At 41.9% G+C, this 21,782-nt stretch overlaps 1 protein-coding gene across 1 annotated transcript in view; it reads right to left on the reverse strand.

Annotated features, from left to right (window-relative positions):
* Positions 1 to 10,809: 10,809 nt before the first annotated feature.
* The window catches only part of SLC6A15 (solute carrier family 6 member 15), a gene marked incomplete at its 5' end in the record, with an annotated part of 29,722 nt that continues 18,749 nt past the window's right edge, over positions 10,810 to 21,782 (reverse strand). The window contains 6 exons of the mRNA XM_081331837.1: positions 10,810 to 11,308; positions 13,747 to 13,909; positions 16,597 to 16,756; positions 19,322 to 19,514; positions 20,601 to 20,790; positions 20,894 to 21,135. Of these exons, the coding sequence (XP_081187963.1) occupies positions 10,937 to 11,308; positions 13,747 to 13,909; positions 16,597 to 16,756; positions 19,322 to 19,514; positions 20,601 to 20,790; positions 20,894 to 21,135 (1,320 nt within the window). The 3' untranslated portion in view covers positions 10,810 to 10,936. The remainder of the gene's footprint in view (positions 11,309 to 13,746; positions 13,910 to 16,596; positions 16,757 to 19,321; positions 19,515 to 20,600; positions 20,791 to 20,893; positions 21,136 to 21,782) is intronic.

Consider the following 21,782-nt stretch of genomic DNA (forward strand, 5'->3'; position numbering starts at 1 on the left):
CTTTCATCCGAACAATACCCGGATGACCTTCATGAAGTGATTGCAATACCCAGTCCCTTAATGAAATGGGGACAATGACTCTACTCCCCCATAGAATACAACCCTTATGAGCTGAGAGCTCGTGTCTGCACGTGAAGTAGCTCTGGAACTTGGGTCCAGGACTGTTTTCCAGCCACCCCATGTGAACCCAGGATAGCACTCTGCTTAGAGTCTTGTCTGCAGCTGTTTCTGCGGCTACATCCCCAGCATGGAGGGGAAACTCCAGCAAGTCCTGAATGGACAAAACGCAGGCTGCTGTGGCTGGATCTGGCTCAATTTGAGGCAGTGGAAGCCTGCTGAGGCCATCTGCATGGCCCATATCTTTGCCGGATTTATGAATTAACCTGAAACTGTAGGCCAATAAGAAGATGGACCATCTTAACATCCTAGGGGATAAGATGTGGAGTGTCTGTCTGTCTGTAGTGAATAACTCCAATAGCAGTTTATGGTCTGTGAAGACCGTGAAGTCCCTGCCATACAAGTAGTCATGGAATTTTTTTACTCCAGCTACTACGGCCAATGCCTCTTTATCAATTTGTGCATAATTACATTCTGCAGAGGACAGTGTCCTGGAATAGAAGGCAACAGGCTCGTTCACTGACCCCCTACTACGACAACGTCCAGGTGCCCAGAAAACCCCTTAAATTTGACAGCCACTGTGGCCTCGCCCTTGACTGCAACTCTGTCATTCTGGAAGTTGGTCAGTACAATGTCAGATGGCCTGAGCTTGGCCCATCTTTTGCTGTGATTGCAGACAAAGTTAAATGTCTCAAGTGATATAATGGACACGGCTGAGCCCGTGTCCAGCTCCATCTTGCAAGGGACCCCTTGCAGCTCAACCTGAAGTCGAAACTTCAGCTTAATGGGGCGGTGAGCTCCGGTACGGCAAACGCTTCTGTGGCTGGAGCAAAACCCTACACTAAACTGCCCCGGGGCCCCGGTACCTCTCCTGATCAGAATGTCCGAATGGTGATTCGATTGCTGGTCCCTCTGGTGACCTCTGCAGATGGACATGAGGTGGCCGGTCTTTCTGCAGGCTCAGCACGTGGCTGTCCAGAACCTATAGTCCATGCGTTGGTGGTGGCCACAACACCCTGAGCACCTAAGGAAGGGTTCTGCCTTATAAGTAGTCCCTTGTTGCTTATCGCTGCAACGTTATTGGTCATCGTGTCTTTGGAGCTTGTCAACTTCTGTGTTGTTGTTGGAGACTTCAGCATGTTCGGCGTCCTCGTGGTGGATGGTCTCCTCATACTGTGCTGTTTTGGTGGGCTGCATGGCTCGTACGGCCCCACCAGCAGCTTCGTCTGCCATGATCTCTTTCAGCACATCTGGAAATGACAGAGTCTCTTTGGCGAAGAAACTCTCGATTCTGGAGGCTGCAGATGAGTTGGTCCCGGATCCTCTCTTCTACATTGGAGAACTGGCACAGACTTGTGGCCTGCCTCAATGCTGCGATGAATTCAGACCCTGTTTCATCCTGCTGTTGAACCCTCTGTTCGAACATGGCGCCAAGCGATTACCAACAACTTGGGCTGGAAATGGTCCTCGAGCTGTTTCTTCAAGTCTGTGAATGTTACGGACTCCAATGGCATTGGCACAAACAACTTCTCTGTGATGTTGAACATGGCTGGGCCACAAACACACAGGAACATAGCGGCCTTCAGGCCATCCTCGGCGATTTGATTGGCGCGGTGGTAGTTCTCGACCCTGGATAGATATGAAGGCCATCTTTCCAGGTGAGCTATGTCAAATTCTTCCAGCTTTCCGACTTTCACCATCTCAGTTGGTCTTCGCAGCTGGGGCTCATAGTCTTCTTATCCTGCTCCTCCATATGCCCAGGGACTGATCCTCTGGGTGCGTGGTTGCTAATGTGGGTAGGCTAGGCCGACTGTAGCTGGGGGAAATTGCTTTCCCACCATGTGCATTCCGGCCTCTCCCCTAGTGACTCTCAGCTCTGTTGGAGAAGCAGGATCCCACCTTCGTCGCCAGTGTTATATACTGGGTTCTTTGCTTGAGCGAAGAGATGAGGCGAGTGAGTTCAGTCATGAACATTCTTTATTTGCTTGCAGGAACCGAACTGGGGAACAGGGCTGTGAATGCAGTTATTTATACCCAGGCCTCTAGGTGGTGGCAAATAGGTTTAAAGCAACCTATTGTCACTCTAGAAGCAGCCAATGGCAGTGCTGGAGATGGGTTGTCTGAGGAGCAGGGAGCCGTTAGCCAGCTTCCCTGCTTAAGCAACCTTCCAGCAACTAAACCCATGTCATACACTTTAGTAGAACAAAGCCCAATACATTACAAAGTGTATCTTGCCTTTCTTGTTGATTGTTTGATTCAGTTTATGTCTCATCTTTCTACATAAAACACTTAGGGAGGGAGGGTGGTCTTAAGAGGAATAATAAAAATAAAACGCATCAGAACAATTCATTATCTACAACAAAATGATATAGAAAGCATATTAAAACAAAAGAAATAAAACATTCAACCATAAAATACCAAATGAAAGCCATTAAAACATTTTATGTTTTAATGAAATAATAAAATCAGTGTATTGAAGGTTGACCTGCATTTCACTAAAATGGCTGATTAACCTCTTACTGTACTATTTAAAAAGTATATTACAGGTCAAAATGAATCTCTAGAGAATATTAATTTGTTTTGATTTTCAGGATTTCAACTAATTTCTTTAAGAATGTTTGGACAAGATTTTATATTTAAAAAGCAGCGCACACATTTGTAATCGATATACTCCTAGTTTGAACATATAGAGCAAGCTATCCAATGTGCTGAAATATTTCCAGAGATGAAAAGTCGAACACATCCCAAGGCATTCTGTTCTATGTTGAACAGTCCTTGCCACTAGGAAAATTTTCTTAATGTCTGAAATTTGGTTCTTTGTAATTTGATCTATTTCTTGTCTTTCTTATATTTTGGAACAACAATGAAAAAATATTCCAATTAATAGCCTTTCAAGTACTTGAAGAGTGCTATTATGTCTATCTGTAATCTTGTCTTTTCTTACCCAAACAAACCCAACAACACCAACTGATTAAATTTCTCCTTCTAGGTCCTTCATCATTTTACTTGTTTCTTCTGAATGTAGTCCAGTTTCTCACAGTAATTCTTAAAATATGTTGCTCACAACTAGATGAAATATGTTAAGTGTACTGTGACCAGTACATAGCCAAGACAAATAATGACTTCCTTTGATCTTAATGGTTTGCTTCTGTTGACACAGCCCAGGACTGTGTTCATTCTTTATAGCAGCATCATTTCTTTTGCTCAAGATCACAAAAATACCCAGATCTTCCTGTCCAATATGGTTGTTCCCATCCCACACTTTTCTTTTGGTCAGTAATAAATACACTGGCTCCTGGAATGGATTCATGAAATATACTTATTTTATTTATTTATTTATTTATTTATTTATTTAATTTATATACCGCCCTTCTCTCAAGAGACTCAGGGCGGTTAACAGGGCAATACATAAAAACAGGTACAAAAAAATTAAAATTATTAAAACATGATTAAACAGTGCCCATAATAATACAAATTTAAAATTAAAATCATAGTAACAATCCCACCCCGTCCCATCAGGCCAGGCCCGCTTCGTTAAAGAGATGGGTTTTAAGGTCGCGCCGGAAGGAGCGGAGATCGGGCGCCATCCGGAGCTCTACCGGAAGATGGTTCCATAAATCCGGTGCACCCACAGAGAACGCTCTCCCCCTGGGGGTCACCAGTCGGCATTCTTTGACTGGCGGCACCCTGAGGAGGCCTTCTCTGTGGAAGCGTACTGGGCGGAGGGAAGATGACGCCGGCTGCAGGTGCTCCCCAAGGTATTCTGGACCCATGCCATGGAGGGCTTTGTAGGTCATTACCAACACCTTGAACCTCACCCAGAAGACAACTGGTAACCAATGCAGCTCGCGGAGCAAAGGTGTAACACGGGAGTATCGGGAGACCCCCGATACAACTCTCGCGGCTGCATTCTGTACCAGTTGGAGCCTCCGAGTGGTCTTCAAGGGTAGCCCCATGTAGAGAGCGTTGCAGTAATCAAGACGAGAGGTCACAAGCGCATGAGTGACCGTGCGCAAGGCATCCCGGTCTAGATAGGGCTGCAACTGGCGCACCAGGCGAACCTGGGCGAACGCCCCCCTAGTTACAGCTACAATATGGTCTTCTAAAGAGAGCTGTGAATCTAGGAGGACTCCCAAGTTGCGAGCCCTATCTACAGGAGATAATGACTCACCCCCCATAATGAGGGGTGGGATATCCTGAATATCCCGAGATGCCGGTACGCACAGCCACTCCGTCTTGTCAGGGTTGAGACGAAGCCTGTTCCTCCCCATCCAGACCCGGACCGCCTCCAGGCACCGGGACATCACGTCGAGGGCATCACTGGGGTGGTTTGGGGTCGAAATGAAAAGTTGGGTATCATCAGCATACTGATGGTACCCAACTCCAAAACCACGAATGATCTCGCCCAGCGGTTTCATATAGATGTTGAACAGAAGGGGCGAGAGGACCGACCCCTGAGGGACTCCACAAGCGAGAGGCCTCGCGGTCGACCTCTGCCCCCCTGTCAACACCGACTGCGAGCGTCCCAGGAGATAGGAGGAGAACCACTGAAGAACCGTGCCTCCCACTCCCAATCCCCTGAGACGCCGCAGCAAGATACCATGGTCGATGGTATCGAAAGCCGCTGAGAGGTCTAATAGGACTAGAACAGAGGAGTATCCTCTGTCCCGAGCCCTCCAGAGATCATTCACCAGCGCGACCAATGCCGTCTCCGTGCTGTACCCAGGCCTGAAGCCCGATTGGTACGGGTCTAGATAATCCGCTTCATCCAGGACCAGAGGGAGCTGGTGCGCCACCACACTCTCAACAACCTTCGCAAGGAAGCGAAGGTTGGAGACCGGACGAAAGTTATTCAAAACAGCCGGATCCAAGGCAGGCTTCTTGAGGAGAGGTCTCACCACCGCCTCTTTCAGGGCGGCAGGAAAACTACCCTCACTCAAAGAAGCAGCTATAACCGCCTGGAACCAGCCTCGTGTCCCCTCCCGGGCTGCATAAACCAGCCAGGAAGGGCACGGGTCCAATAAACATGTGGTGGAGCTCAGCCTCCCCATGATCCTGTCCACTTCCTCCGGAGTCACAGGATCGAACTCCTCCCAGGTGACATCGACAAGATCGCTCGTGTCCTGATCGTCCGATACTGCCCAGTCGGAGTCCAAACCGGTCCGAATCCGAGCGATTTTGTCCGACAGATGTTGACTAAATTCCTCGGCACGCCCCTGCAAGGGATCCCCACTAACCTCCTGGTTAAGGAGGGAGCGGGTCACCCTAAACAGGGCGGCCGGGCGATTATCTGCGGACGCGATGAGGGCAGCGAAGTAGTTAGATCTCGCTACCCTCATCGCAGCGAGATAAGACCTAATATGGGTTCTTAGTCGCAATCGGTCGGATTCAGATCGGCTGGACCTCCAGACGCTCTCTAGGCCCCGTCTCCGACGCTTCATCTCCCGGAGCTCTGCGGAGAACCATGGAGCCCATTGGGATCTGCGCCGGGTCAGGGGCCGCAAGGGTACAACTCAGTCAAGTGCCTCCGTGGCCGTCCTTTCCCAGGCCTCCACTAAGGCATCCGCCGAGCTGTGAGCTGGGGAGGCAGGTGGGGCCCCCAGCGCTGCCTGAAACCTCTCAGGGTCCATTAAGCGCCTGGGGCGGAACCATCTAGTTGGCTCAACAACCCCACGGCGGGGAGTGGCAAAACGGAAGACCAGCCGCAGGAGATGATGATCGGTCCATGACAGGGGCATAACAATTGGAGAGCCCCCACCAAGATCATCTAACCACCAACCAGATAAGAAAACCAAGTCAAGGGTGTGGCCTCCCTCATGGGTCGGTCCATGAATTACCTGCGTCAGGTCCATGGCCGTCATGGAAGCCATGAACTCCCGAGCTAACTCAGATGCTCCTCCCAGGGATGGTAGATTGAAGTCTCCCAAAACCATAAGTTTAGGAAACTCAATCACCAGCCCTGAGAGGATATCGAGAAGCTCGGGCAGGGCTGCTGCTACGCGACTAGGCGAAAGGTATGCGAGAAGCAAGCCCAACTGCGCCCTAGGACCAAACCTCAATAAGAGAGATTCACACCCGACTATCTGAGGAACGGTGGCCTCCTGCGGGCATAAGGTCTCCCTCATAACCACAGCCACTCCCCCACCCCTACCCTGAGTCCGAGGCCGGTGCAGCACCCGGAAGCCTGGTGGGCAGAGATCCACCAGGGGGATACCACCCTCTGGGCCCAACCAGGTTTCCGTAATGCAAGCCAGGTCCGCTTGCTCACCCTCAACTAGATCCCGGACGAGGGGAGCCTTATTAGCAACGGACCTGGCATTTAGGTACACCAGTCGGAGCTCAGGTGGCTGCACATCCCCGCTCCCAGAGCCTTGGGTCGAAGGCAGAGGGTCGGAGCACCTCACCGCTTGAAGATAGCGGAGAGGCCCTCCCGGAGGTCGATACAGCCCTCTGATCTTACACCTGCAGCCATTCCCTATCGTCGTGGGAATTGGCAATCCCACGACCCGCTCCAGAGCTCCAGAGATGACCGACCCTGGCTCCCTCTCAACGCGATCTCTCCTAGGCCTGGTCTGAACAGCAGTTGGCGGATTGCCCCCCCTCTCCAACCAACCACAACCCTCCCCCCTCCCTAACCCTACAAAAAATTTAGCTAAAAAAGTAATCAGGGGCCTCTTGTTAAATTTATATCTTAGGCCCCTGTTTCTGCCCGGCCATCTCTCAGGGTCCCAACAGTCAGACCCGTCATCAAGAGGTGAATTAAAAGATAAGGCGGGTCGCTCCCAGGATGGGGGGGCACCCCTGAGAGTGAGTAAAAACTTGACATCTCCTTTCACTTAACAGAGAACTGTTGATGTTGATTCATGGATACAAATGTTCAAACTATTTTTATCCTTCGGTGTAGTCCAGTCTTTGCTATCTTCTCTACTAGAATCTCATAGAAGACTTTATCAAATATTCTGCAGAAATAGAAATATAATATGCCCACTTCATTCCCATGACCCACTAAACTGTACATTCTATCAAATGACTTTTGCAATGACTTTTTTCTTGATGAACTCATGCTGGTTTCTATCAAGTCATGCATTCTTTTTTAAAAACCAATTGTTTCATTATCTGTCCCACAGTTTTGTTCAGGAATGACATTAGCTGATTCATTTGTAATTACCTGGGTTCAATCCCATGGCAGTACAATCCATGATTTCCCAATGATCACAGAACGAGCCTGATGTCAACATATTTAGGACTACTGTATGTAGATTGTAAAAATCAGATGATTAAATAAATAATATAAATAAACCTTTATTGTCAAAGTACAACATGTGTACATTGAGATTAGCTGAGCCTCCCCCTGTGCTCTCTCCCCCCAACACACAGTGACAACAAACCCTCCATCCCACCACACTATGTGAACCAACCAATTAGTTGATGATAACAAAGTGCTAGGATATTGCATTTCTCTTTTCTGCCATCTAGTAATTATTTTGACTTCTGCAGCCCAGATACTGTACTACAGCCTCAATAAAATGAAAGACAAGACATTCTCCCAGTCTATTCAGCCGTCTTCTTATTTCTAAGTAAGAACATAACATACCATTCAATCCTAAAGACATTAACCAAAATTCTTTTCTCCTAAGAAAGAGTTTCAAATTTAAAAAGCAACTAAAATCAAATGAATGAGAACTGGCAAGAAATGATACAAGAGAAATTTCTTAAACATTAGGAAATTCTGCAAGTTGACAGCAGCCTTTTAAGGGTAACATAATAATATCATTATGACCAGAACTCCCTGAGACACTAAAATTGCTAAAATAAAGAATTAATTAAAAATATTTAGTTTCATACTTAACAATATGGTATAGGGCAGGAGTAGGCAACCTCGGCTCTTTTATGACTCATGGACTTCAACTCCCAGAATTCCTGAGTCAGGAATTCTGAGAGTTGAAGTCCAAGAGTCATAAAAGAGCCGAGGTTGCCTACCCCTGGTATAGGGTTTCCTGCCTGAGCAGGGAGTTGGACTAGAAGACCTCCACAGTCCCATCCAACTCTGTTATTCTATTCTACTCAATAATATCTGATAAATAATAATATTTTGCTCAAAGCAATCATGCATTTTCCTGGAAGATTTCTTCCCCTGTGAAAAAAGACTATAGGATATTTTTCTTCTTCTTTTTGAAGACATTTCACAAATTCCTTAGAACTTGCAGCATTTTTTAAATATTGTGAAGTAGTGATGAATAAAGAAAAGCTCAGTTCCTTACATTCATTATATGTTGGAGTCTACTACTTACACTGAAATAATTATAAGTAAAAGTAGCTTAAGGTATGTGTTGATTGACTTTTCAAAGGCGAATGTCCCAGAATCAGCTGCCTGTCTTCAATAAAAGTTTAATAAAGCACATGAATTTCTTTTCACCTGCAGATTTATTTAAACACAGCTTGTAACTTCTTTGAAGTAGGTTATTGGTGTTATTCATATCTTTATTCTCTTGGGTCTGTTCCAACTTCTGTTCTTGTGCTCCTCCCTATTGGGTACCATTTACCAAATGGCCTCACATATAAATTATAAGAGTTATCATCAAACTCCTCCTATTCCTTCCCCCTCTTCTCAATTTTAACTGCAAACAAGTGGATGTTTTTTCCTTGGTAAATTTCACTACTGCCCAGGTTTTAAGGCAAGCAAAATTTCAATTTCAGTTTTTCAATTCAAATCACTATATTGGGGTATGGGGATGTATTATCAATAGCCTGTCTTTGAATGTTAATACTGGGCATCTTTTGCCTTATGATCTGTTTTGGTAGATAATTTAGATTACAAATACATGGCAATGACAAATGAGAGTTCTTGCTTTCTTTGCAGCCATTTAATATATTTAATGGTTTATGAGAGTTCTTCCATTTCTGCAGCCCAATATGGAAGTCTGAGACATCCAGTTGATCTCCATGGTTAATTGGATTTGGGATTATTAGGAAGCTGTTGGCAAGGAATTGTGGCTAAAAGGACTATAAGTAGCTCTCCTGGATTACTTCATAACTCAGCTGTTTAGAATGGGTTGTTACCTGAGACTTCTGCAGAGTTGCAGGGTGTTCATTCTAAAAGGAATGAATTAATATTACATTCTTACTTACACAGAAGCATGCACACCATGAATGTGTATAAACCATGCAACAGGAGAAATAAAGGTTTTAGGACCTCCTTCATCCATCCTATCAGTTGCTTCTCAACTTCTGTGGTCTCAAGTACAGAAGTTACAATGGACTATTGTAAAAATATGTTTTATGTTATCCTACCTATATTAAGCCATTGTGTTCTTTGCTCTCTGAGAAAAAATATTTTTCTGATCTTGTAATAACAATAAATAAATAATAACTTCAAATGTTCTATGCATGTTTACATGTTCTTAAAAGGTATGCCCAGAATCTTTCTTAGGAGAGCAGCAGAAACAATGAGCTGGTAACATTAAATCAGTAAGAAGAATGTAATTCCTATTACTCTGCAGAAACTGGTTATATCAACTTTACCAAACCTGACAACTTCAAGTTCTGATAGATTTCCATTATACATCATCTCCAGTTAGTGATACTAGGTAAAGAATATAGGAGGGATTGTCCTTCTGATGGGGACAATGTAAGAATGCATGGCTTTGAAACACATTCCTTCAAGGGGTTTCTTTCAGGTCAACTACCGGTACTTCTATGATTCTTTTGAGACATACACATGTATCCAGGTGACAGAAAATACAAAGCAACCGTTTTTCACTCTTTTATTCTTAGTTTAAATGTAATGGCATACAGTTCTTGATGATTATTGACTGGGATGAGAAGATTTCCTCTTTGCATGAGAACAAAAGCAAAACATATTTTTTTAAAAGCCATATTGCTTCAGGTTTTGAAGCAGTTACATACATTATTACTATACATATGTACATGACAAGTATATTGTATATAAATATAATGTATGTAATCTTGTAACCACAATAAATAGTAGGAAGAGGGGGGCTTTTTGTTCGTTTGTTTTAGGCACACAGCTTAGAAAAATGCAGAATCTGCACAGTTTCATAAGAGTCTCAGAGCGACTCACGCTTATATCATTTTCACACTGAAAAACCAAATACAGTATGTAAAATACAGCCACATCATATGCAGTTCTCCAGAGACTGAGGAATTCTGTGTTTCCAGCATAATCATACTTGGTAGTCTAATACTACTGCTCTATACAGCTATTACTTGTAAGAAAATAATCTGCAGGGCTTTAAATGTTGTTTGCTTTTCTTAAAACTCAGCAAGTAGCCTAAGCAACTGTGATAGCTTAAAAAAAGTATAGCGTATCTACAAAACATATGTACAAATAAGTGCAGTAAATACAGGCTTGGTGAATTCTTTGGAACTAATTTTTCCAATACACAGAAGGGGACTTAAATTGTGGGAACAAAGGAGAACTTTCCAATTACAGCAATAGAGAAATCTGAATTCACTTAAAAAATTGCTACAAACTGAGGTAACACCTGTATTTTAAAGATAGAAAATTTTCAAATTAAATGCAAAAATAATTTTGTTTTAAAAATTGGCATTTTTTTGACAAAGCTAGGCCATCACTAATTTATTGTTATATGCATTCCCTTCAGTACAAATGGAAACCAGAAAATCAAGCCAAAGGGAATTTTTTTCAAGCTTTCTGCACCACATGTCACGATATTTTGAAGAATGAAGTCATGGGGCACCTGAGATTGCACTCTAGTAAGGGAAGCTGATCACTTCGCTTAAGAGAACAAATGTTCAGTAGCTTAATAGAAGCAAAGACATCAGTACTGCTTAGCAGCTACAAGTCAGACTCTGGCATATCTGACATGTTTGCCATTATGTAGCCGATACCATAACGACCGTTGGGGGCAGTGTCCACTGCTGGAGAGCCAGACTGTTTTCGGTAAATGTTTTTGCCAAAGGTTGGAAAAGGCCCTTCACTTGGACTCTTGCCATGGATCAGGCTGGTATCATCTCCCTCAAGATTCACTGGTTCCTTGATAATGTGCCCTCTTTTATAGGAAACAGCTGCCAAACTACCTGAAGTGTCATCAATAAGGTTGCAGCGGCGAATCAAGTAGACAACTGGGACAGGGAGCATTGCCAGAGCAATTAGAGAAATGCAAACAATCAGCCCCCATGTTGGGTAGTTCTGCAACTCCTCGCTTGCCTGCATGGTCCAAGAGAAGTATCATTAGCACATGTCTCCATGATAAGTCAACACATACACTGCCCTCTCTCTTCAACTACCATTTTATAAATGGCTTAATCCCAATCCTAGGAAGCAACATGACACCCTGTCATGGCCCCCTCAGAGGCCAGTTCAGAGGAGAAGGAAAAGTTGGAGCTGGGACCTTCCAATGGGGAAAGCATGCCAGGGGCTGAGGATGATGCTGTCCTGGGCCCTTCAGGTATTGGAGGGAGATGGTTGACCAGACAGAGAGATGCCTGCCTGCACAGACACAGGGGAGGATTGGCTACTGATCACCACCTATCAGTGGTGCTGATAGGCAGCCAATCTCCTCTGACAAGGAACAGCTGCCTGCTCCACTGATCCAAGGGCAAGGAGAGTGGAACATAGACAAGCCCAGAGAAAGACTGCAAGGCTACTTGGGAGGAGATCACCCCACTTCTCCTCACAAGGAACACCTGGAAGGGAGTAACTTAAGAAGTTGTGGGGAGTTAGTCTTTGCCAGGAACAATTGTTTACATTCCCCCAGCTTTTACTCATGCCTGTTGCTGTTTTCTTTGTCTCACTTGGAAGATTGCTCTTCACATTTTGTTTTGGGCCTTGCCCTGCTCTGGTGATTACGTTTGGCCTTTGTTTCACTGGGGCTTTGGAACTGCTTCTTTTCTGGGACCTGTTTCTTGTCCTTAGGACTGTCTTTGTATTCTGCCTGGACCCTGCCTGGTGGGTTGGACTTGGAACTCTGGACCCTGTGAGCATGCTCCTACTCTGGGGGCTTTTTTTGGTACTATAGGGGCTGTTGTTTGAGGGACTGAGGGTGGCTGCCTTCAGGGTAACATGAGGGTGGAGCCTTACCGATTATTGGAGGGCTGTTAGCTGGAACATTTGTTAAGAGCCTTGGTGGAGCAGTGGGCTAATGCCTCCTTAAGTAACACCAGCTGCCTGCAATTAGTGCAGGTTCGAGTCCCACCAGGCTCAAGGTTGACTCAGCCTTCCAGCCTTCCAAGGTAGGTAAAATGAGGACCCAGATTGTTGGGGGCAATAAGCTGACTTTGTAATAATGCCACTTTGGGGGGGGGGGCTGAAAGCTCTAATAAGCAGGCATATACATAGAATGAAGGCTATTGCTAAGCACATTGACTTGTGCTTAGATTGTAAGCTGCCCTGAGTCTTCGGATAAGAGCGGGATATAAATGGGATTTTTTTAAAAAAGAGAGAGAAATAAAGAATTCTCTAAAGGCCTGGCTTGCCTTGACCACCTGGGTCATAACATACCTCTTGATTTTTTAGATGGAAAAGATGAGGTGAAATGAAGCCCAAATTATGGCTGTTATCTGGGAAGGGAATATAGGCTTAGGTTTTGAAAGTGGGGAGGATTTTAATTAGAAGCATTTACAGCTGAGTAAAAATACTTCACAGCTTAACCTGATCCTGCTGGCTAGAGATTTCTCATCATGGCTTAAAAATAGGGTTTGCCTGAATAGCTTACCTTATTACACAGAGTAAGAAGTGGAATCCAATCATACTGTCTACTGACACTAAAGCAACAGTCTCCAACCTTTTTGGCACCAGAGACTGGTTTTGTGGAAGACAATTTGTCCACAGACCAGGGAGGTAGGAGAAGCGTGCAACCTAGACCTCTCATATGTGCAATTTACTGTACGGTTTCCTGTGAGGCCTAGTTCCTAACAGGCCACTGACTGGTAATTGGGGACTACTGCACTAGAGCATCTCTGCTCCATCCAATTTATTTTACTAAGAGATTTTTGGAGTTGTTATTGTTATCTTCATCATCTTTGTCATCATCTACAACTTATCCGCTCCCCTCCTGCCCAGAGGACAATCCTAAAGAGTTTTAGGTCACAATGCTGATTCTTAGTGAGGAAACATGCTTACTGGGTATTATAAGTTGTTTGATATAGTCATTTGAGACATACATCATAACTTTAAATTGCTTCTTTTCTATATGCTTATTATAACGTATACCCTTTATATAAGGTAAAGGTAAAGGTTCCCCCACACATGCGTGCTAGTTGTCTCCAACTCTAGGGCCGGTGCTCATCAACATTTCAAAGCCAAAGAGCCAGCGCTTGTCCAAGGACGACTCCGTGGTCATGTGGCCGGTATGACTAGATGCCAAAGGCGCACGGAACACTGTTACCTTCCCACCATTATGGTCCCTATTTTTCTACTTGCATTTTTACGTGCTTTCGCACTGCTAGGTTGGCAGAAGCTGGGACGAGTAACAGGCACTCTGTTACGCGGCACTCAGAATTCGACCCGCCAAACTGCCAACCTTCTGATCAACAAGCTCAGCGTCCTAACCCACTGAGCCACCGCATTCCTACCCTTTATATATACACCATTAAATTATTAATGCTCCATGTTCTTTTTCTCTCTTTTTTTTAGGCATCACTCACCTTGTCTTCAATCCATGCACTGTAACTAGGGGGGCTTAATACCATTTGGATAATACTTGCTACCAGCAAAGATAATAAAACAATTGGGGAAATATATTTCCATGTATAATAATAGAATTGATTTGGTGAAAAGCCAAGCATATCTTTCAAGTCTTCCATAAATCTGGAAAACAGGAGACATTTTATTAATTCAAAAGCCACTGTAGTCTTTCCCAAAATTCTAGTTTCCAAGATACCATGAATAGCCACATGGAAATTCTGAGAGTTGTCATCCCAACATATATGAATTACTAAACATATGAACAGTGGCCACAGGATTGGAAAAGATCAGTTTACATTCCAATTCCAAAGAAAGGCAGTGCCAAAGAATGTTCAAACTATTGCACCATTGCACTCATTTCTCATGCTAGTAAAGTTATGCTTAAAATCCTACAAGCTAGACTCCAGCAGTATGTGGATTGAGAACTACCAGAAGTACAGGCAGGATTTTGAAGAGGCAGAGGAACTAGAGATCAAATTGCCAACATATGCTGGATCATGGAGAAAGCTAGAGAGTTCCAGAAAAACATCTGCTTCTGCTTCATTGACTATGCTAAAGCCTTTGATTGTATGGATCATAACAAACTGTGGCAAGTTCTTAAAGAGATGGGCGTACCAGACCATCTTATTTGTCTCTAGAGAAAACTATATGTGGGCCAAGAAGCAACAGTGAGAACTGGACACGGAACCACTGATTGGTTCAAAATTGGGAAAGGAGTCCGGCAAGGCTGTATACTGTTGCCCTGCCTATTTAATATATATCCAGAACGCATCATGAGAAAGGCAGGCCTAGATGAATCAAAAGTTGGAATTAAGATTGCCAGAAGAAATATCAACAACCTAAGATATGCAAATGATACCACTCTAATGGCAGAAAGTGAAGAAGAACTAAAGAGCCTCTTGTTGGGGGTGAAGAAGGAGAGTGCAAAACTTGGGTTGAAACTTAACATTAAGAAAACCAAGATCATAGCATCTGGCCCTCTCAATTCCTGGCAAATAGATGGGGAAGAAATGGAGGTAGTGACAGATTTTATTTTCCTGGGCTCCAAGATCACTGCAGATGGGGACTGTAGCCAAGAAATTAAAAGACGCTTGCTCCTGGGGAGGAAAGCCATGGCAAATCTAGACAGCACACTAAAAAGCAGAGACATCACCCTGTCAACAAAAGTGCGTATAGTCAAGGCTATGGTCTTCCCAGTTGCAATGTATGGCAGTAAAAACTGGACCATAAAATAGGCTGAGCGCCAAAGAATTGAGGCCTTTGAACTATGGTGCTGGACAAGACTCCTGCGAGTCCTTTGGACTGCAAGGCGATCAAACCGGTCAGTCCTAGAGGAGATCAACCCTGACTGCTCTTTAGAAGGCCAGATCCTGAAGCTGAAACTCAAATACTTTGGCCACCAAATGAGAAGGAAGGACTCACTGGAGAAGAGCCTAATGCTGGGAAAGATTGAGGGCAATAGAAGAAGGGGACGACAGAGAATGAGGTGGCTGGATGGAGTCACTGAAGCAGTAGGCGTGAGCCTAGATGGACTTCAGAAGATGGTAGAGGACAGGAAGGCCTGGAGGAACGTTGTCCATAGGGTCGCGGGGTCGGACATTACTTCGCAGCTAACAACAACAAACATATGAATTAAAGCAAAACATTCTAGTTAATTTAAAAATGAAAAGTATTAACAATGACATACACCTTTCCCATGAAATATACAGTATATGTATGAATTATAAATATTATGGATAATAATTTTAAAAATACAGTGCTACCTTTGCAAATATGCTTCTTATCTAAGTGTTCTTTGTGATGCCTAGCATGAGACAGAGAAAATTATGTCATTTTATCTGATAATTATATCTATGAACTTCAGCAAAAAAATGTTTGCCAGCTATTATGGCATGTCTCTGAAGGATGCTTTAAATATCCAGAAACTAAGCACTAACTGTATTTGAATGGAATGTAACCTCTATGCAAACTTGTTCAATAAATAACCCTTTATGATAACTGTGGTGGATAACAAAATTAACAAATGCAGCATAGCTGACTCAGGAATTCTGGGAGTTCACGTCCATGCGTCATAAAAGAGCCAAGGTTGCCTACTCCTGGTCTATGACATGATCTTAAAGAATGACGTACCAAAGACCAGGAGAAGATAAAAGTGAACTTCCACTATCAAGAACTACCCAAGACTAGCTGGACCTTTCTCCAAATAGTATTCTGAATTGTAACACAATTCCATGAAAGATCAATGAAAACCAGTTGGCCAGAGTCTAATACTTTTAGGCTCTGTGTGAAGTGGGGAAGGGTGTGGATGTGATAAGACTGTCTGCATTCTATAGGTTGACAATTTGTTTCCTGATTTTTGCATGCTATTTCTCCCATTATCTTTTCTGCATTACAAAATCTTTCTGGAATAAATAGCTACAAGACAACTTTTGGTAAGTATTATTAATTTAGTTGGTGTCTCTTTATTACAGTTGACAAACTCATGTCAATTAGTGATGTGCATCTCCCATATAAGTTGTGCTAGAACTAAGTAATATATTAGAAAGACAACTGTATACAAGCTTTGTTTCAATAAATCTATGTAATTTTAGTACTGCAAACAGTTGCCTCCTGTTGTATTTGTGCCTACCAGACAAAATGATCCTTAGAGGGAAGAAAATGTGTTCTTTAGTCTCCCGTTTTCCCTGCCTTCTGCCATCTTCTACTCATTCCTATAGAGCAAGACAACCCTGCCCTTTAGATCAATAAAATTGTAACCTTCAGAATTATTAGCAGTATTGCATATTAAAGAATGCAGTATATGCACTTACTTGTCTATTCCATAAACGTAACTCATTGCAATATTCTCCAAAATGACAACAATAAGTAGAGGCAGTGTAGCAGAGTAGTCATCAAACATTGCTACAAAGTAATTACCAGACCGTTGCACAAATATGAGGCCAATGCAGAATGCTAGAAGACAGCAAGTAACTGAAAGAAAAGAGAAAGAAAAGAGTAGAGGTTGTGTGTTTTTGGTATTGTTGTCATTGTTTGTTTGTTTTTGAGATCAAACTACAGCTTGGCTGTTTTCCTTTTTCCCTTTTTTTTGTTTATCCTCTAATCTTCATCTAGAAATATGTGGCAAAACTAGGAATGACTCTTTTCCTACCTAGCTAGTTACAAATTCCCAGTGTTAGAAATGAAAAAGGACTGGGAACATTCTATTATTATTTAGAATATTTGGAGAGTGGCTTCAGAGCATAACACATACTTTCCAGGTAGACGTTCTAAGATTTCATCCTTGGCATGGGCAGATAGAGGCACAAAAAGATTCTTCTCAAACCTTGGACAACTGCTGCAAGTCAGAATCAGCAATACAGGGCTAAGCAGACTAGTGATTTGATTTAATATAAAGTAGTTTCTTATGTTCCTGTGACTATGATATGTTAGAATGGGGATCAATATGTTTGGTTTAAACCAAATTTCAAACGATATAATTATATTGATTTAAATTGAAATAGGAATCAATAAACTTTTCTTTAAACATACTTCTTCAAATGTTCTGATGTAATTCTCCAATGCCTACATTAGTGGAAACTGTTTTTCATTACTGTATTGTGTTAGGGAAGCAGCTTATCATAGAACATGTATTAGGCAAAAAGACCTCCAAATAGTTTACAGAAGTACACACCAAATATGAAACAATTTTAATCTGAGCTTAAAAGAAATATGCAAAGGGATCCAGAAAGATGAAGAAATTAAAACTGGGAAAACATGAGAAGCTGAACAGCACAGATAGACTGTCTCTCTTTTGGATATCTTTCCAGATATCCTAATTTACACTTTCGTTTGTGACCTTCTGACAAGCAAAGTCAATGGAGAAGCTAGATTCACTTAAAAACCATATTATAACTTAACTACAGTGATTCACTTAACAGCTATGGCAAGACAAGGGGCCAAACATCACTTAATAACTGTCTCTCTTAGCAGCAGAAATTTTGGACTCAATTGCAGTCAAAAGTCAAGGACTACCTGTATTTATTTTAAAAATTGTTATCTGTTCTGAGTGCTTATCTCAGTAGAAACACAGAGCAATAACAAAATAACAATAATATAATTTAGGTACTATGATGCACCTTCAGCATAATCTGGTAGTACCTAGCATTAACTTTATTTAAAATAATACTTATGGTCTCCATAAGTATAAAAATTAAATTATTATTATTATTATTATTATTATTATTATTATTATTATTATTATTATTATTATTATTATTATTATTATTCTGAGAATATATAACTATGAGTCATCATAGGGGCTATGCTTACTTGCCCAGAAAAAAAGATTTTTTTTCTGTTGATATCTGTCACGATAGCTGTATTTTAATTTGGAAATTTCCTAGAGCACCAATTTGTTAAGAGCAACTTCACAAATGTACCTATCCACCAAAAAGGATACCCACATCTGTCCTAAATACTTGGAAACACTGGTTATAATATTTAAAATTCCAATGGAGGATTACTAATGTTAAAAAAGAGAGAAATATGCACAAGATGTGTGAAGAAAAAAAAGACAAAATTGTCTTTTAAAAGAAAGGTCATAGGATTATGTGATAAGCTATCTTCAAAAGTTGGGTTCACATAATCCTATAGGAAACTCCTTTATCCTAAAAAGAGTCTGTGATACTTTAAAAGTTTCAGTACAGCAATAGCAATGACAAACAACTTTTGAAAAACCTTGTAAAGGGAACTTTAGGGACTTCTCTAGGCCAGGGGCCTTCAAATTTGGCCCTTTTATGACTTGTGGACTTCAACTCCCAGAATTCCTCAGTCAGCGTGCCTGGCTGAGGAGTTATGGGAGTTGAAGTCCACAAGTCATAAAAGGGCCAAATTTGAAGGCCCCTGCTCTAGGCAGTCACCAGGAGTGAGCCCTTACTCAAAGGCGCACTCAAATGCACACAAAAAGAAACATTGATTTTTTTCACTAATTCCAAAGCACCTCTTCATGGCCAGCCTTGGTAACAATCAAGCAGGTCTAAATATTCAGAACAAGGATTAATAGAATCTAAGAAGTATATTAAATAATTTCCATTTGAATAATTTGGCTCTTGAAAATTCCATTTTTGTCTTTGAACAACTGTTCCATATTTGAGATGGACTATTCCATCCTTATAGGAAGTATTCTATTACTGTTCTGACCTTGCTAGTAAGGTCAGAAAAGTGCATGAGCGCTTCCTTTGAGACCAGAACAGCCTATTGAAAATGTTGAACTTGAAATGCTTGGCACACTTCTAATAAAACCCATGTGGTCTTCTATTGACAGAATCACGTCTATCATCAAAGGGAGGCAATTCTATCTCTGCCCTGCAGTAACTTGCACATGCTCCTAATTTGCTCTGAACAGTCCTGTGATAGGAGGGGTTTCAAAGAGGAATAAAAGCACCTTTTCTACTGGGAAAAAAGCATTCCATAAGTATAAAATCAAATTAGGAAGCTACTTTGTTGAGGTCATTTTCTTGCAGATAACCTCAAAGAAAGAAACATATGCCAACTCACCAGTCAGAATTTCTTTTCTCACTTTGAAGGTATCAACTATAGGTGTAGTGATCCCTTCAATGGTTCCAAACATGCTGCCAAGCCCTAGATTTACCAGCATCAGGAAAAACATCACTGACCAGAAAGGAGAAGCAGGGAAGTGTGTCATGGCTTCTGTGAAGGCAATGAAAGCTAAACCAGTTCCCTGAACAGCCTGTCAAGAAGAAGTCTCAGTGATTAAAATTGGTCAAGAAGAGGAAGCTTGAAAAGACAAAAGAGACACTGTATGGTGAACAAACACACTTAGTGAAGAGGAGCAGGGATAGATGGTACTGATTAAAGCTATGACAGCAAGCTGAGTAAGATGATTGTCTGATCATTGTTTTATTCCAAGAGTTTTCTTTGTTCATTATTGCAGTAACACTGATATAATGGCCCGTCCTGCGGGTCCTGTCAACCCAATTATTCCAGCTGGTGGGGTCCAGTCTTTGCCAGTCTTCTCTGTTGTTGCTCCTGCCCTCTGGAACATCTTGCCCCTCAATGTGAGGTTGGCCCCAACCCTTCTTTCATAAGGACGTAAAGACGTGGCTCTGCTAATTGGCTAAGAAGGAGGAACAGCACAGAGGAGGTGATTGATTAACAACAGATCCCATCTCCCCCATTCCACTCTCACCCTCTCCACATGTCTTTAGATTTTAATGTTTGGTTTTAATTTATTTATGTTTCGATGTAGGTAGGTAGATAGATAGATAGATAGATAGATAGATAGATAGATAGATAGATAGATAGATAGATAGATTTTTATGATTGTAAGCCACCCAGAGTTACCCTATGGCAGACATGTCAAACTCGCGATGTCATGTGACATTGCGTGACATATCGGGACTGTTTTGTCATTGCTGGCAATGGGGTGGGTACGGCTTCTGTGTGACATGTCTGGCCCACAGGCCAGCAGTTTGACACCCCTGCCCTATGGGAATGAATGAATGAATGAATGAATGAATGAATGAATGAATGAATGAATGAATGAATGAATGCCAGTAGTGGCTTATTGCATGGAAAAATAAAGACACCAGCTATGGATTTTGTACATTCCTTAATATCAGCAGTAAACTGTTCCAGTTATGAACTTGATAAGGATGGGAATGGATAGAACATAAACAAGGAAACTTGAGGCAAAGTTCTGATTTAGTACATTCCTTGGAAGTGAAAAGCAATGCTATTCTCAAAGGACTAGAGGTTTATTAAAACAATTGGTCATTTGTAAACTTTGTATCATGAATTGAATTATTACTCTGACCTTATTAAGTTCATCTTCAATTTGACATGGTTTCAAACCCAGAGGAAATTCATCTTCTTTAACTTTCTGAATGATATCATAAACCAGATTATAATCCTCTGCTGTAATACTTGATAAATTAATATGATGAGGTATGATAGCCTTGCTGAGGTTTCCACTATTCAGAAGGCTGATAATTTGTTGAGAATTTCTGTAAAACAAGCACAAAAATGCAAAGGCACACAATCACACAAAAGAATAAGAATGGAAAATCCTCAATGAAATATTCTATAAAAATGGATAAATATTCATACTGGATAATGCATTTCTCATTTGTGATGTTTGCTTTGAAGCCCAGAACAGCAAACACCACTAAAGTTGCCAGCACCGAAGTGAAAAAATTGATGAAGGACACCAGAACAGCATCGAAATGGCAGTTGTTGTCTCTCTTGTTGTAGCTCGAAAAGGCAATGACTCCACCAAATCCAAGTCCTAAGGCAAAGAACACCTGAGTAGCAGCTTCTCTCCAGACCTTAGGCTCCAGCATTATTTCAAGCTGTTTGAAATCAGATATAATATAAGTCAACTACAAAATGCAGCATTTCCATTAAGCAGAGAGGGAACAAATCATGAGGAAACATTGTAAATATCACTTTTCGGTGGTAAAACATAGCTCAGGCCAAATCTGAATTTGATAATGGTCACTAGATCAGTATTGGTCAACCTCAGCAGTTTTAAGATAGGTGGACTTCAACTCCCAGAATTCTCTAGCCAGCAAGGAGAATTCTGGGAATTTAAGTCCACACATCTTAAAGTTGTGGAAGTTACAAACACTGCACTAGATAACCAAGAGTATATTCTGTCTTCTATTCGTTTTGAAAATTAGCTAAAACATATTCCAAATATTACTTAAACCTGACATTAAAAATTTTGCTAATATTTTCCATTTATATAGGTAAAAATAAACTTTTACCAATAATATTGTCAATATGGTTCTTAAGAAAAACTGGTATTTTCCCAGAGAAATTTTGGCATGTCAGAAATAACAAAGAACAACCCAGCAGAACTAAATTGATAAATGACTGATTCAAATGAATAATTCTTATTATTAATTGCTGCTTAATCTCCAAATCAAAATCAGAGTAAAACTATGATTCCTATATAAAAAAGGAAAATCAATTTTCAGGAATTTGAGAAAAAAGT

This window comes from Vipera berus (assembly GCF_964194415.1).
Source record: "Vipera berus genome assembly, chromosome: 6".
NCBI classification, from domain to species: domain Eukaryota; kingdom Metazoa; phylum Chordata; class Lepidosauria; order Squamata; family Viperidae; genus Vipera; species Vipera berus.